The sequence below is a fragment of the Lissotriton vulgaris genome, chromosome 4_1 (assembly GCF_964263255.1).
Source record: "Lissotriton vulgaris chromosome 4_1, aLisVul1.2, whole genome shotgun sequence".
In the NCBI taxonomy this organism is placed as follows: Eukaryota; Metazoa; Chordata; class Amphibia; order Caudata; family Salamandridae; genus Lissotriton; species Lissotriton vulgaris.
Genome location: NC_141691.1, coordinates 1,566,257,704 through 1,566,274,948, shown reverse-complemented (window position 1 = coordinate 1,566,274,948; position 17,245 = coordinate 1,566,257,704). Strand labels below are relative to the sequence as shown.

General features: G+C 46.7%; 1 protein-coding gene across 1 annotated transcript in view; it reads right to left on the bottom strand.

Annotated features, from left to right (window-relative positions):
* Positions 1-17,245, bottom strand: part of LOC147724247 (lectin-like) — a 100,804-nt gene that overhangs the window by 24,891 nt on the left and 58,668 nt on the right. The window contains exon 4 of the mRNA XM_086966983.1: positions 5,159-5,270. Within this exon, the coding sequence (XP_086823109.1) occupies positions 5,159-5,270 (112 nt within the window). The remainder of the gene's footprint in view (positions 1-5,158; positions 5,271-17,245) is intronic.

Here is a 17,245-nt window from a genome sequence, read left to right as displayed (position 1 = left end):
GGCCTGTATAGTTCCACTGGTTGTTTACTCTCCAGTTGCTAGGTAAGTTAATATTAAGATCCCTGCATATAAAACTGGGAGAGGCCAATGGGCTAATTCTCCTGAGATTCAGTTCATTACCCCAGGGTCATCAGTATTTGTCCCATAAATACAACATAAAGTAAAAGAAAATTCGGTTGAAAGCCGGCGTAGTGTTGTGACCCATTTCCCAAGAGGATCAGACTTCACACGGGTAGATTTAAGCGAATAATTCCATTGGACCATAATCCCTACACCTCTCACCCGCGCACCCAGTGGATGTCCCTCCACTTATTTTATACCCCAAAGAATTTAAATGTGTATGAGCGATCCCTCGATATGTGTCTCCTGGAGGCAAACTACGTCAGCCCCCAGCAAGCACAACCCTTGTGCCACCTTCTGTCTCTTTTGAGCATCGTTCAAGCTGCAGATATTTACCGAAATAGTTCTAAGATTAGTTATTTTACTCATATTCAAACATGATAAAGTATCAAAAAGTAAACATCATAAGGGTTACATAAAAATTATACCCAAAATAGATCTGAAGTCCAACCAGTGCAAGCATAGACTTCCCGGTCCCAAAGAACATCATTATCCTGAATGCATTTTTTTCCTGAATTCAGCCTCAAAATAGCTCAAAATAACATGCTAGTAAACACCCAGTGTCCCCCCAACACTAATCTACTTGCCCAGTGCTCCATTAACCTACCCCCCCAAAATTAGAGCAATCAGAATAAGCCTGAGTGATTGTAGTTTAATGTTAGTCCCTGCCACCCATCCACGCCGCTTTTATCAACCAGATATTTGAGGGTATTAAAGGCAAGTAAAAGAGGGAGCCCCCAATAGAAACCTTTTTAGAGTCACCAAACTAATCTCTCACAAGAGGCAGATGAAAGAGAGGAAGAGGAGACGTCAGAAATTGAGTGATAGATAATCATTGTCAGATAAAGTACTATTTAGCCATGCCCCTTTCTTGACCTAATTTCCACAAGAAATTCTTCCGCTTTAATTTCTGACAAAAAGGTACAAGTAGACCCGTTCAAGATAACCTTTAGTCTGGCTGGATTCATTAAGAACACCTGAGCACCCTGCTGCTGGAAAGGGGCAATTAGCTGACGCCCACCAGAGCCCTTCTGGGAATTGGGACGGGCCTGATCATAGATCAACTGTCTAAGCAAAAAGTTCCCAAAGAACACCAGAAAGGCCCTGGGTTTTTTCCTCGCTATAGCTGCTGCCATCATTCTGTTTCTTTAAGTGGAAGGGGAAGCAGTGGGTTTGCTGGTGCTCATGTTCCCGGTTCCAATTTGAGTGTTCAGTAAAGGCATCTTGCAGGAGATTCACAATGAAGCGCCACATATCGTCCCCCTCCACCCCTTCGGGAAATCCTAGTAGGCGGAGGTCATTCTGGCGCTGTCTGTTCTCCTGCTCTTCCATCTTCCATATAATGTCTGTCAGACAAGCACCTTGGGAAGAGCCTAGATCTTTTAGGGTGGTGACATCAGTTTCCAAACTTTCTGTACGGCTTTCAACCATGGTAACCCGATCGCCGATATCAGTACAGATGTTGCTTGCTTCCTCATGTCCCCTTGCAGTTTCTTAGCAGCCCCTTGGCTAGGCGACTTTCAGATCGAACCTCTTCCTGAAACTGCTTTATAGAGGTCAGTATAGACATTAGTGAGGGTTCTTCCATGCATTCCGTTGTAGCTCTTGTATTCTCCCAATGTGGGGCTTTAGTAGATTCCTCGCTATCGAAAAAAGTGAGTTGAGAATCTACGGAATCCCATTTAAGCTGACTGCTTCTCTTTGCATTGCTGCTCACCCTTTTCTGTCACCGGAAAGTACTATCATTGTTGTTGGATGAATCTTCCTATTCTGTCACAGAGTCAGAACCATCTGACACTGAATAAAAATAATCACCAGTAGATTTAGGAGTCTGGGGGAGCCTGAGACCCCGGGTTGTTTTTAAAGCGTTGGACAGAATTTACAGCTGCAGCCATTTTGAGTTTAAAGACCCGCTTATCAGAAACAGAACAAAAAGCAGCAGCACTAGGGGCAAGCAGGTTCATTAAGCTGGTATTCCCATTGATGAAAGCCAGAGGCAGGCTGCTGGCTGAATAATATCAATATATACCATAGGCCCTCTACACCAGATGATTGATCCCTGGCACCACAGGCACTTCGGTCTGAACCCGAGTAAGATTTTCTATTGTAGGTGCACCTGACTGTATCAAATTAAGATGCCCCTGATTTGCAGTCAGTGAAACACAGGAATCGCACTATGGGGGTAATACAATTGCATTTGTAGGGGCCTGCAGTTTGGCAGCATGGAAACATTTGACAATTGAGGGTTGAGAGTAAGTACCATCCTTGGAAGATCCGCCCCCCCCCCAGTTTCCCCGCTGGCCTTTTGGAGCCCCTGGTCTCCTGTTTACCTTTCAGAGTGGTGTCCAGCCCATCCACGTCTCCCCGGCCAGCGCTGACAGGAGTGGCTTTAGTTTTGGATGGGTCCTCTTGCTCCTCGAGAAGACATACTCCGTCGGGGACGTCAGCCGACCATCACACAAGGACTTCCCTGGTCATTTTACTCTAAATAGACGATTGGCGGCTGTAGCTGCCATCCGAAGCGCTCGGGGTGAGGTGTCGGGATTTCAGAAACAATCCCAGTGCCTTACCAAGCTGTGTCCCAGGGCCCGGCAACAAAGCTGATGGCTTTCTTCAGGACCAGGGAGTGAAATGGTAAAAAAATGGTGAGAGAATAGGTAAAATTTAACCTGATTCTTCAAGTGGTAGGAGGTCGTAATGTACCTGTAAGACAAAAAGCACACAACAAAACATAGGGAGAAAGAACAAAGGGGAGGAAAAGGTACTTAATTATGTACAAATTGTACTGATTCGAAATCGATTGATTTTGAAAAAAGAAACTGTACAGTTTCTTTTTTCAAAATCAAATTAATCTATTCTCTCGCCCTTTTTTCACCATTTCACTCCCTGGTCCTGAAGAAAGCCAACTGACCAATTTCTCAACTAAGGCTGAAACATGTCGACCATTTTATCAGACCATTAAAGTGCGCCAGAATCCATAACCGATTCTTCAGCAGCACGACTTACTATTCTTAGTATAGTCCGAATCCAGACTTAATAAATTATCATTCACTGGCTGTCCGGACTATTTTTAATTTTAATTCACCACTTCCCTTATCACAAGACCACTTTTCCACGATCATTACTGCCTCAACTAAAGGTAAAGCCTCCTGGTGGAGGGTGCCCACAAAAATTGACCCAAGGATTATGCACACACGTGTTAAAAGAAGCGGGACACATCATATACCGCTACCAAAAGAAAGAGATAATCAAACACGTGTATGAGGGTCATTTTATTGGGAGACACCCAGTTATCAACCTGCAGACCTTGGTTTACGCAGGGCATGCTCATTATATACCAGACTACCTTTGTGACTCAAGGGTCAGTTGGCTGACTATCTGATCTGAGCTACAGGGATACAACAAGCTCCAGATCCCTTCCTGCTACTGCCCAGCTGATATGCTGCAAGTAGACCTGCCTGAACCTGCAACTGGATCTACCTGAGCACTGATGGCCTTTGCAAGAGTGAGTCCTTGATCTCCAAGAGGTGCTTCCTAAGGTGTTTGACCCTTGGCTGGCATCATAGCGCAATACCTTATTAAAAAAAATCCTGAAGTCATGACCTCTTAGCAACAGACTTTGAGATGGTAACATTTTCAGTGGGACTAACCTGGTCCCGCTCCCCATTGTAGTTGGCCTGCACTTGTGACTTTCGCTGGTCCAGCACAACCAAATGACTGCCAGTGGCACTTTGTACTTTTAGGTCCTATACATACCTAAAACTTTAAAATTGCAGATTTCCAGATGCTAACAATGTGATCTCTTTGTATTTATTAAACTTTACTGTATTTTTTTATTTGGATTGGGATTTTTCTTGTGTTGTGTTTTCACTTTTTTTGTGTTTGTGTGCTAAATAAACACTTTTCTCAGTGCCTCTAAGTTAAGTCTGGCTGCTTTTTGTGCAAAGTTACCAGAGGATTAAGCACAGGTTAATTTAGTGACATTTGTGCTTCACCCTGACAAGGCTTGTGGTCATTGCTAGAGTAGGTCTCCAACCCTATCAGTAAATAACCCAATTTCATATACCTGTGATGATCCAGGGGATCAACAATCGTAATTTGGGAGCTATTCCTTTCATCCAAGAGGTTGGTTCTGGTGTTATTAGTCAGTTGGTTGTGTTTTCCTTGTGCTGTTTACATTAGGCCACTGGGTGTCTAATGTTTGGGGTAGGGGAATAGAGCTGCGAATAAACTGTTCTGACAAGTGTAGTTGTTGAACATTAATTCTTTATTTTGCTTCACAAACCGTTCAACCTTCTGGTTCGCCGACCTGCCTACATCGGCTGCTGATGCTGTAGATCCTGCTGACTTAGTTCAACCTGACATGGCTCTGCTTTACTCAATCTTGCCAGGTGGCCAGCGGTGCTCCACAAAGTGCCAAATGAGTGTCAATGGTCAAAATGAAGGTACACATGTGGATACATGTGAGAACTAAGGAGACCAGTAAAGTAGGAGTTGTGTAGTGGAGTCTGCATTGTGATGAGGGTACAAAAGGGGTATTGACAAAACTACCTATGCTAGTTTTTTGGCTGACATCCAGCATTGTTCCAATCCATATCAGGCACTCTTATTAGGTGTCCAACTGACAGCCACCATATGGCTAGGTGTCAGGTAACACTCATTACACACCCATTTCTGTGCATTTCTTCACCATCCCCACTACTGTATTGGAATCTAGACCAGCACTTTCTGTGGGTTGTGAGAGACTTGTGAGGAGATAGACATTAAGAGAACAGTTACTGTGTGCTGGAAAATCTAGAAGGAAGGGAACCTGGCCTGGCAAGGGAGGCCTGAGCCAGGACATTTGGAAAGAACACATGCAACAAGCAACGAAGCACAAACCACCAGCTTGGGGGGCTTGACAGGATGAACACTACCAATCTAGCTGAATTAGGGACTAAAAAGGAGATACACATTATAAAATAATATAATCTGGGCACTTACTGTGTGGTAGTCTAGAGGAAATATTTTTAATTTGAATACAAGAGTTCTCACTTACTGGCAAAGTTGAATTGCAGGCAGGGCTCCCGTCCACCTGAATTGTTGGGTTCTCCCTGATTCCATTTCTGGTAGTCCCACGAAGAGCCATCCGTCCACAAGAAGGTCCTATCCTGCAGATGGAGATTAAAACACGCCTTTACTAGAATCAGATATGTATTTGTACATATTTAGGGTCATTCTTCTTTTGAAAGCTCCCTAAATCAGACCAGTGTGCCATTACAATTTCAAAAGTGAATGCAAGAACATGAGCCTATTGGCTGTTCATAAAAGTTAAACTTATCTTAATGTGGTCCCAAGATTCCCAGTTGAAGGCTTAAACCATTTTACTAAAGTTTGGTAATCTGGTCCTACTTAGCAGAATTCTAAACTGACAAACTGAGCTTTGATCAGACAGAGCCGTAACTTTTCATCTGTTGCAGATAAAGCAGTGCTTCTTTGAGTTGGTGCTTGACGGTGGAGGATACCGGCACTCATTTTAGTGGACTGGCACTTATTTTTAATCATCAGATAACTCCCAAGAAAGAGAAAGAAGGGAAAACTGCTATCAAGATAGAATGAAGGAACTTGCAGGACTGAGATAACGGGGCAAGGAGCACCTTGTAGTGGATTAGAGGGCTTAGATACAATCCCGACTACGCCGGTTTGGTCTTTGATGTGCTGACATTCAATAAGCCCTACTGCAAACTTCTGAGAAGCCCTTTTGGCACGCAGGTCCATTTGGGCATGGGGGCATAGCCCCCCTGCCCACCTGCAGCCGCCAGCAGCTCCCCCTCGGCGTTAAGTAAACTGAATCAGTTCAGTTTACTTAAGTTCAAAGTAAAGACGCCAAGGCAGGCGGGACTCGGGAGAACTGACATTCCAATCATGTCAGTCAGCATGACATCACATCCCCCACCCCCTTCATAGTCTGAAGGGTCATGGGCGGGGTGGCGTCATGTTGACTGACATGATGATGTCATGTCACCAGGACAAGCAACACAAGTGCACATGAGTGGGGAAGGAGGGTGAATTTTTTACCCGTGCCTACTCATGCTTCCATTACTTACCGGTAATTGCATTACTCTGAGTCCTACTCCCTCGCTTCCCTTACTTACGAAATTGAGGCATCCCTGCCTCACCAGACACCTGTACCCACGTGATTTGTCACGTGGGGACTATATATAGCCCCCAGCCCCCTCATACCTCCTGTAATACCACACAGATCGAAACCATACCAAAAGGTTGGCCTGGACCATCAGGGAGGGAGGGAGGGATGTAAGTAAGGGAAGCGAGGGAGTAGGACTCAGAGTAATGCAATTAGCGGTAAGTAATTGAAGCATTACCTCATCGTCCCTCCCTTGCTTCCCTTCCTTACGAAATTGAGATGTACAAAGCCAAACAGGACAACCAAAGAAGGTATGCAAAAAACAGGTTTATTAAAAAACACAGAAGACCAGGGGAAAAATCACTATTCAGGAATCATAGTGGAAAGAACCCTGTGTCCAAACACATCAGCACAGTCAACCTCCTGGCCAATCCTGTAATGAGAGGCAAAGGTAAGCGGGGAAGCCCAGGTGGCAGCCCGGCAGATCTCTGAAATGGAAGCCCCTTGGACCTCCGCACAGGAAGCAGCCATGGAGCGAGTGGAACAACCCTGAACCCCCAAAGGAGAAAGGTGCCCCCCTCTTTGTACGCCAAAGAAATCATAGAACGAACCCAACGACTCAAGGAAGGAGTAGAAGGACGCAAACCCCTATTCACAGGACCAAAATTAACAAAAAGGGAATCTGAGAGACGGAAAGGAGTGACCCGCTCCAAATAGACCAGGAGAGCCCTCCTAACATCCAAAGAGTGAAGCCGCACCTCAGACTCCGAGGATGGGGAACCAAAAAAGGAAGGAAGAACCAACTCCTGATCCCTGTGGAATTGAGAGTCCACCTTAGGACGAAAGGAAAGAATAGGTCGCAACACGATCCTGTCATCAAAAACCCGACAAAAAGGGTGTTTGGAAGAAAGAGCCCCCAGTTCACTCAGGCGGCGAGCAGATGAAATGGCCACCAAAAAGAAAGTCTTGAAGGACAACAGGCGCAGATCCACAGAAACCAACGGCTCAAAGGGAGATGACATCAAGGCGTCCAAGACCAGAGAAAGATCCCAGGTAGGAAAATGCCGCCGAGGGGCAGGAAGAACGTTACTCAAACCCTTAAAAAGGCGACTGACCAACCCCTCAGAATCCGAGAGATTGCCCCAAGAGCTCCTAAACGCCCTAATCGCAGCCCACTGCAAACGAAGGGAAGACACCTTCAAGCCCAAGGAAGCACCCTCCTGAAGAAACAGCATCACCTCAAACAAAGAAGAGGAAGAGGGGTCCAAACCTTTGACAAGACACCACCGACTGAAAGAACGCCAGTGCCGTAGGTAAGACTTGTTGGTCGAAGCGCGTCTAGCCGCCTGCAGAGTAGAGGTCAAACCAGCCGGAACCCCCCGTCGCAGAAGACCTAGGCGTTCAACCTCCAAGCCGCCAAGCGCATCCGGCCCAGAACATCCTGTTGAAACGCCGGGAAGACCAAAGGGGGAGGAGACAGAGGCAGCAACCACTCCACCTCCGACCTCAACTCCACCAGGAGAGGAAACCAGGAGGCACGAGGCCACGCCGGAGCCACCAGAATCACAGAAGCCCCCGAGGACCAGACCCTCAGCAGGAAGCGGAGAAGAAGGGGGAAAGGAGGAAACGCATACAGAAGCCCGCGGGGCCAAGGGCAAGAGAGAGCATCCACCGCCCAGGCCGACCCCTCCCGACAGCGGGAGACAAACCGGGAAACCAAGGCATTTCCCACATCCGCAAAGAGGTCCACCACCGGAACACCCCAACGCAACGTCAGAGCCACAAACAACTCCCGACGAAGGCAGAAATCCACAGACGACGGAATGGCCCTGCTGAGGGCATCAGCACGGGAATTGGACACCCCCCGAATATGGATCGCCGAGAGAGCCAACAGATGAGATTCCGCCCAAACAAACAACCGCCTCGCCACAAGGGCCAGAGAAGAGGACCTCGTCCCCCCCTGCCTGTTGACGTAAGCCACGGCCGTGACGTTGTCCGTCCTGACCAGGACCATGGAACCCAGCAGAAACTGGGAGAAGGCCAACAGAGCCAAACAGACAGCCTCCAACTCCCTCCAGTTCGATGACATCCTGCTCTGAGCGGGAGACCAGAAGCCCCTGGACTGATGAACCCCCAGCCAGGCCCCCCAACCCGAGAGGCTGGCATCGGTCGTCACCACAACCGGAGCTGGAGGAGAGAGAGAGACACCCTTCAGCAAATGATCCCGAACCAGCCACCAACCCAGAGAAGACCTGATCTGAGGGGAAACCGGGATCGGAGAAGAGAGGGGAAGGCAATGGGGAGACCAATGCGCCAGAACATGAGCCAACAGTGTGTGCAAATGAAATCTGGCCCAAGGAACCAGAAACACTGTGGCCGCCATATCCCCCTGAACCTGCAGCCAACGTGCCGCCACCTGCACCGGACCGGACAGCAGAGACAGGATGTGAGACTGAATCTTGACCACCCGAGCCTCGGGCAGAGTGACCACTCCCAAATCTGTCCAAAACCTGGCCCCAATGAAGAGACGATCCTGGGAAGGAACAAGGAACGACTTGCCCAGATTGACAAGAAAGCCGTGCCCCCTCAAAACGGCCAGCACCAAGTCTGTGTGATCGACAGTCAACTGGAAAGAGGGAGCATGAACCAGCCAGTCGTCCAGATAAGGATGTAAAAATATCCCCTGACAGTGGACCAGGGCCACCAAGGGGGCCAAGAGCTTGGTGAAGACCCGAGGGGCGGACTTCAGCCCGAATGGCAAAACCGCAAACTGGAAGTGGAAGCCGCCAACCGCAAAGCGAAGAAACTGCTGATGAGTCCGAGCCACAGGAACGTGAAGGTAGGCGTCCTGTAAATCGATAGACGTCATGAAGTCCCGGACCCCCACCAACGGAATGATGGACTGCAAAGTCACCATCTTGAAGTGAACGGTCCGAACCCAACCATTCACCCTCTTCAGGTCCAGAACCGGCCGGAATCCCCCTGACACCTTCTGGACCAGAAACAAAATGGAATAACATCCCAGACCTCGCTGCGCCAGCGGGACCGGAACGATCGCCTTCTTTGACAGAAGATCCCGAACCCTTTCCAGTAGAGCCTCCCTCTTGGATGGAGACTTGGGGATAGGAGTAAGGATGGTGCCCCAGCCGGGCGGAACGGCGACAAAGTCGATAATATAGCCTCTCCTGACAATAGTCAATGCCCAGCGATCCCTTACATCCAGCTGCCAAGCGTCCAGGAAAGACATCAGCCTCCCACCCACAGGACCCGAGGGCGAAACACAGTCGACGTCAGGACTTCCTCTTGAAGGTATCCGCCGGAAGCTTGGGACCAGGCAAGGCCGAAGATTTCCTGGGCCTGAAATGGCGTTGACAAGCAGAAAAGTTCCTGGAGGACTGGCGGGAAGACTGAAAAGACGCAGAGGAGGAAGGAGCAGGATTCCAAAAACGGCGAGAACCAGAGGAAGACGCCTTGCCCTTGTAAGGCAGAGCATGCTTACGGTCCTTGAATGCCTTAGTGACCATACTATCCAGCTGGTCACCAAAGAGCAACTTGCCATCAAAGGGAATCTTAAGGAGTGAGGACTTCTCCGAAGAATCAGCCTTCCAGTCACGCATCCATAAGTTCCGACGAGCCAAAACCAAGGAGCCAGAGGTCATGGACGCAGAGCGAAGAACATCTGAAGAGACGTCAGCCAAGAGCTTAGCCTGCTGCTCCATGTGGACAAGCAAGCCAGAGCAGTCCGACTCCTCCTGAACAGCCGTGGCCAGCTTGCCAAAGTCAGACACCAAAGATTGCGCCGCATACGCCGAGTAGATACCAGCACGTAAAGACAAATTCCCAGCGGAAAAGGCCTTCTTCAGCGCACCATCCACCTTTTTATCCGTGGCATCCGAAGGCGAACAATCCTCAGGATTAATAGAAGTGCGCCCAATAAGAGTGGCCAACATGGCATCCACCTTCACAGAGTGAGGAAGAGAGACCTCCCCCTCCTCCAGGGAATAAAGCTTCTGCAAAAAGGGAGGAACAGAGGAGCGCTCAAGGTCCCGCCATTCCCCCGAAATCAAGTCTTTGATGCGACCATGAAAGGGCATAGAGAGTTCAGGAGGCTTAACATATTGGGGAAAAATGTCCTCGGACCCCATGGGAGCAGCAAAAGGAGAAAACCCCAAGTTCTCCCTGATGTGCTGGAGAATAGCAGGCACCTCCTCCCTACGCACAAACTTCCCCGAAGATGTAGAAGGCATGGCAGAGTCCGAAGAAGAAGAAGACGAGTCCTCAGAGGGAGAGTCCACCGGACCCCCCGCAACAGGAGAAGACCTGCGTCATGGCTTAGCACCCCTCGCCTCCAAAGCACGAGACACAGCAGCCTCAATCATGGACTGCACCTCAGAAGCAGACAGGAGGGCAGAAGAATCCACCCGACCCTGGGACCTGGTCCTACGAGCCGGGACAGGCACCTCACCATCCTCATCAGAGGAGGACAAAACCCTCAAGCGCTTCGAAGTCCGTTTAGCCATAGTGAAACTGACAGGGTAGAAAGCCGAGGCAAGCCCTTAAATAATGTGTAACACAGCCCCAGCCGGGAGAAACCCAATAGAATCAAAGGATACACGAGGCAACCAATAAAGAAGCCTCGCAGACAATGAAACCAATCACCAAAAACATTAAAATGTATAAAAAACGACCTCAAACGAGGCCCCTACGGCATAGGAGCATCGGAAACAGCCAGCCGAGAAGCTACAGCACATCCGCCAGCCGCCGCCTCCATTCCGGCCATCCGAACCGGAACCACAGCCCCAGCCACTCAGGGCCGGTGACTCCGTCACCCGGAACCCGACCGTCCAGCCGCCGAGAAGCGCACCGCAAAAACACCAATGCGGTGGGGAAGGCTCGCATACACCAGGTCGGCGCCGCCAGACCCAAGTGAGGGAGAAGCCCTCGAGATAGAGAAAATGACCGCAGCTCCGCAGAACGGCCAGCGCGTGGGACGCGCGTCTCACAGTGGTGAGACAGAAAAAAACAGGAGGTATGAGGGGGCTGGGGGCTATATATAGTCCCCACGTGACAAATCACGTGGGTACGGGTGTCTGGTGAGGCAGGGATGCCTCAATTTCGTAAGGAAGGGAAGCGAGGGAGGGACGATGAGGTAATGTGCACTTGCGTTTGCACTTTTTTGCGCATGCCCATTAGGAGCCCTTTAGGCTCCTAATGGGCGTGCTCCGGGCAAAGAGAAACCTGTGCCCCAAGCGCTAGGATTGGCTGTGAGGGGCTGCCACTCCCCATTCGTGCGTGACGTGAGGCGCCAAGGGGTCGGTGAGCAGAGGTGGCGCGGACCCGGACCGGTGGTGACTTAGGAACGTTTTTTTTTATATTTATTATTTAATTCCCCCGCACGACATCACCCTCGCTCCCCCCCAGCCGCGACTGATAGTTCATCTTTCTGTGTGTTCTCGTTTCCTTGTTTCTCCTTCTGCGTTCCTCGATGCAAGTTGCTTATATCTCCTAGCTGTTGTCCGTATGTGTATCTGACTGTTACCCTGCACCAACGGGGCTTCCCCACCTGCTGCGAGCCTGAGAAAACCGAAGCTCAGCAGCAGTCTCTGTGTTTAAGCACAAAATAAGATCTCATCGTCGATCTGAGTCTGTCTGAATGGGAAGGCTGAGGCCAGGGGTGAAACCGTGAAACTAAAGCAACGCAGGCCGCAGGCGGCACCAGGATGTGCATTTGTTGAGGAGTGACACGTTCCATCCCACTCTATAAACACTAACACTCTTTGAAGTGCAGAGGGACTACAACTCTTTGAAGTGCAGAGTGACTCACTCTGCACTTCATAGAGTGTTAGTAGTGTTTAGAGTGAGAACGTCAACGCAGACTGGTGCAGTGTAACAGCAGCCTTGTTAAGGAGCAATTGTTTGCTGCTTCATTACAACACGAAGATAGCTATGTATATCTGTTGCGCTTAGCTCAGCTTAGCTGTGAAATTACTTTAAAACTTCTGTACAGAATGGGCATTTTGTAATAAAAGATTAATGATATATATACCCTGGCTGATTCGTAACAGAAAGTTCAAAACACACAAATGAGTTTTAGTGTCTACTCTACACATATTGTATTGCATAGTTATTTTCAGCATTATGATTTTTGCCAATATACAAACACATTGGCCACCATTTATTTGACTTTCAGCGGAAGCATTTGAAATGGGAAGATTGAGTGGATTGAATTACATTTTTTTCATAGTTTGTTATACTCTTAAACGTGTTTGCTAGCGGTTAGAGGTGTAAGTATAAGACACTGATATTTTTTCCTGCTTATGGCGCAAGTCGCTCAAACAAAACCCATAAAAATGAATTTGAGAACAGCTGATTTTATGCCTAACCATGGCACGGCAAAGTGTACCTGCAATGCTCGTCAAGGATTTTACTGTAAAGAAATCAATAAAGGAAAAAAGACAGCTGACGTATATCTTGAATCTGGCCACAGGCACTGACAGTACAGTCCATCTGGGTTCTGGCCCACGGCCCAGTGCTGGCAACCATGTTGTTATATGACATCCCTTGTTTAATGTAATAACTGTACTTTCACAATTGCTTTATTAGCCTTCTTGCTTCTCAAATTGGCTTGAAAATGCACTATTTGCCCACTCATTTTTTAGAACCACCCCAAACCGCCTTTAATCGTTCGGGCTCGTTCGCTACACTCGATCGCTACGGTGCTCTCCCACGGAACGTTTCGCCTACCACTTTCAAATCTCACCAGCCACCACTGGGCACCAACACTCATTATTTTACAAATTATGCACTGGATAAAGGGCTTGTACATGATGCACCATTGCCGAAATGGAAAATGAAGACAGGATTTGAAGAGAAGTTACTGGAAATAAATTAGAGACGATGGCTGAAAGTACTGACGTCATCAGGGAGGTAGTATTTTATACCATTAAGTGTTAATTACTGGAAAAATTCCCAAGGAAAAATGAACAAAAGAAGGAAGAGAAAATGCGACAGACAGCAAGGCTTTATGCAAAATGTTTCTGGGAACTGCCTACCCATAACTACTTTGGCTCCTTCAATCTGCAGAGAAGCAGACATGAGTGAAAGGGTAATATTGCAGGACTACTTTTTAAAATTTAGAGATGAAACTTGGTGTAGTATTCAGCTTAATCCGCAGGAGAAAGCCTGTGTGGAAGAATCATGTTTACAATGACGTGGAGCTGCTAAACTGCTAAACTTCAAAGAAATAGAGCTGATGGTCTGTGACCCTGACTATGAGTTAGGTGTAGTGGTAATTAGCGCATGAAAGGGTAATAGCGTATAACTTTAAAGAATCGTCTGATGACGAGTTAAAAACTGTATGTGATATTAATGCATGTGTTAAATACTGAATGTGTGTTATAATTATAATTTGAGGATTTATATAGCATGGCTTATCAATCGTAGGGTATCTAGGCACTGCCCATGGGCACAGGGGAGATTAAGTGATTTGCCCATAACTACTGGATGTTGAGCTGACGCTGAAACATGAACCCGGATCTCCAGCTCCTGAGTCGGCAGCTCTGGCCGCAGCTCCACATCCTCTCCCTCAGTTATTCAGAGCATGTGATAAATAAGGCACCCAACATAGCATGGGTGCAAAACATCAGAAAGCGCCCATTTTCAGCCATTGAAAGTTCCTGAAGTGAGGACAAAAGGACCTTAGGACACCCCAAAAGTGCAACTCCTTCCTGTGTGGTAGTGTGCAGGCACTCATTTTGTGCAAACAAAACACAATGAAGCAAGAAAAACTAAATCTACTGCCGTCCTCGGGTATCACTCAATCATCACAATTAGAAACCTGCCAAACCTTTCCACCATGGGACCAGGCAGGGAAAAGATGTACACGTTTATGGATCCACTCCTGGCTAGAGAGATGATAAGACACCATCATTGTCTAGTGTGCCATCTCAAGCTGAAGATGCCACCAAAAACAAAGAAAAGCATGCATGTTGAAGAAAATGGACGAAATCAATACTGAAACAACATATTCACTAGATGTTAAGACTCTTACAATCAGTTTCTAAACCTTGGCGTTCTGTGTACTTAAGTGAGTTGCCAAGCACAAGCACTAAAGAATGACAACAGATGCTAGTTCTCAGCATCAGCTGTACCTCAAGCTGTGCAAAGAACCAATTATGACCATCCTCAATATCTCTGAAGTGGATAACATGAAAGAAGTTCTTGAAATCAGAGGAATCCAAGTTAACAGTTATGAGAGTCATAATAGAATTATGTGTGGCTGTTAAAACATTGACTTACCTGAGAATCATCATGCTTGTGAACATTAGCCGATGTAATTTGTTACACATATTCACATTGATCTATGTAGATGCCACAGGGGCTAACAACTCTTTAGAGTTACTGCTGACAAGTATAGAGATTGGGCTCCAATATTTATAATGCACAGTAATCTTGATGATGAAGTATTAATTTTTTTGCACAGTACCTTATGTTAGATGTTTTTACACAGAATGACGAAAGGAGGAAGGAGCATTCCATCACACACGCCAAGATGCATTGTGGTAAATGCAGTGCGTGATAACACTCACTTCAGTTGAAAATCTTCAGTGTTCACCATTGTTGGTGCAGTCTGTGCTGGGTATCTCTAGAAGTTTCAGGGTTGGTGTCCTTCTACAGAAGAGAGCAACATGTAGATTTTGGGGATGCTGGCAGTGCTGCTCACTGTCTTCTCAGAATTAGTACCACTCACAGAGCACCGGAGGTCGTCAGCCCAATAACTCTGCAAGGAGCCAATCACAAAAGGAGGGGAGAGCACACTGCCTGGCATACCAGAACACAACTAGCCCCACGCACTGTTTTAAATGCTGTGGATCCCATAGTTGTGCTCCAGAGTATCCGTCTAGAGGAAACATGTTTGGTATGGTGCTCATATTGAGCCTGTGTATCCTCTTGATCTCAAGCTAACTCATGTTTAAGGGTTCCAGTCTTACTCTGTCACTCCAACCTCTTACCTTGTGTGGCTGCACCATTTGATTAATGGCCTGGTTTCCAGCCTCATGTTGCATGGTTTGGTACCAGAACCTGGATCTCGTATAGCATGATAAAATGGCTTATCGGTGCTACATGCAATTCCGTGGACTGTAGACAGGAAGTGTGAGCTGCTGCAATCAACATGGGAGGGCTTCACCTGACCATGGCTGTTAATGTGGGTATGACCCTGGGTGCAGGTGTGTGTGCTATTTTATTATTTTCAGCTCAGTCCTTTTATTTGCATTATTGTCTTGGTCTTTCAATTTTCTATTGTTTTACAGCTTTCTTTCATTCCTTATGCTATCATGAGCTGTTATCCCCTCCTTTTGACTGGTGGTATTTTAGGGTGATATTTCCAATGGTATTTAATGACTTTTCATACTTTTAATTTGGTTCGATTTACAACGTTTTATTTTTTGCTGTGATAAATTGCACATGCCTTAAATAGCGCATGTGTTAAATGGTGCACATGGACTAATGACATGCAGTATTTAGTGCATGTGCTAAATATCACACACAGTTTTTGACGTGTGATCGGACAATTCATTGAAGTTAGACACTATTGACCCCTTCATGCAGTAATTACTACTATGCCTAACTCATAATAAGGGCGATAATCAGTGTTATTTAACATGTGTTATTTACCAAAACCCATGGTATTGGTTTGTACCCGATGTTAAAGTTTGATGGTTTTTACTACCAAACTCGTATTGCATCCCTGGGTGGATTAATAGCAAATTATGTCTGATTCTTAGTAAAGGGAAGACTTGTAGTATCTTTGCTAGAATGAACGTAGATAAGACATATGAGTAGAAGTATCCAATCATAAGTATTTATTCAAGTGGTGAAAAATATACATGCAGCTGGAGCTGTAGTCATCCAAGAATGACCCAAGTTCCCAGTAACCGCTACCACCTTAAAATCCACAACTTCGTATGAAAACATTCCAATTATATATACAGTGTTCTATTAAAGAAACATACCATTACTACAAGACTCTTGAAACTAGCACTGAAAGAAGAAAGGCATATGAGGGATATCCTGCCACATTCTTGTCCTTCCTCAAGGAACACATCGCCAAGAAAACCAAAATGAACAGGAGCAGCTTTCTTCACTAAATAAAGTGAAACCGGTTCTCCTTAAAAGTGACAGCAGAACTGCTGCTTAAGCCTTCCAACTTCCACATTTTTATGGTGGCAAAGCCCTGATCCATGACCTCCATGACTCTACAATACAGCCTTACATGCATCTTACATCCTGCAGCACATCAGGAAGGGCTTGAAAAATATGACCAAATTGCTGTCACCCTGATAGAGCACCACTGTTTCTCCTGAAAGTCATCACATGGCATGGTTCGCCATTTTGTATAAAGACTTGCACATTAATTAATATATACCCCAGACTCACAGAAAAGTTACTTGCCTTTCTCTAAAGCATCCTTAAGAGGTGACCAAGATCTGTCCCTCGCACCTATATCTCATTGGTACCTGTGCTTGTCCCTAGAGGCCCAGAGATGTGTGTCTGCTTCAAGGCATTCTCTCTTTTCTATTTAGGTAGCTCACTGCTTATTCTCTGCTGTCAGATGTGACTGTTGAGAGGCAAATTCAGGCAGTGAGTTTTCCATCAAAGATGAATCCATCGTGTCCAGAAAGTGTTCTAGTACATCTTGTTGCTTACATTTCTTAGTCTTCAAATCTATCTTAATCAGCACCATGGCAGCCTCAGCAGACCGTATCGAATGTCCCAATTTTAAGTCTTGATCTCAGTGCTAGAAATGTTCTTATGTTCTGATTGGTCTCATACGAAAAATCTGGAGAAATGTAAATCTTGTTTTCTCCGTACAGAAAAGGACATGTTTCTTCCCTGCCGGCATTATTTGGTGTGCTTGCGAATGCCTGAAGAAACAGGCAATCACTACCTTTGGATCCACTTTCCTATTATTGTTGCGTTTTTTTATCCAATGTGCTCTCT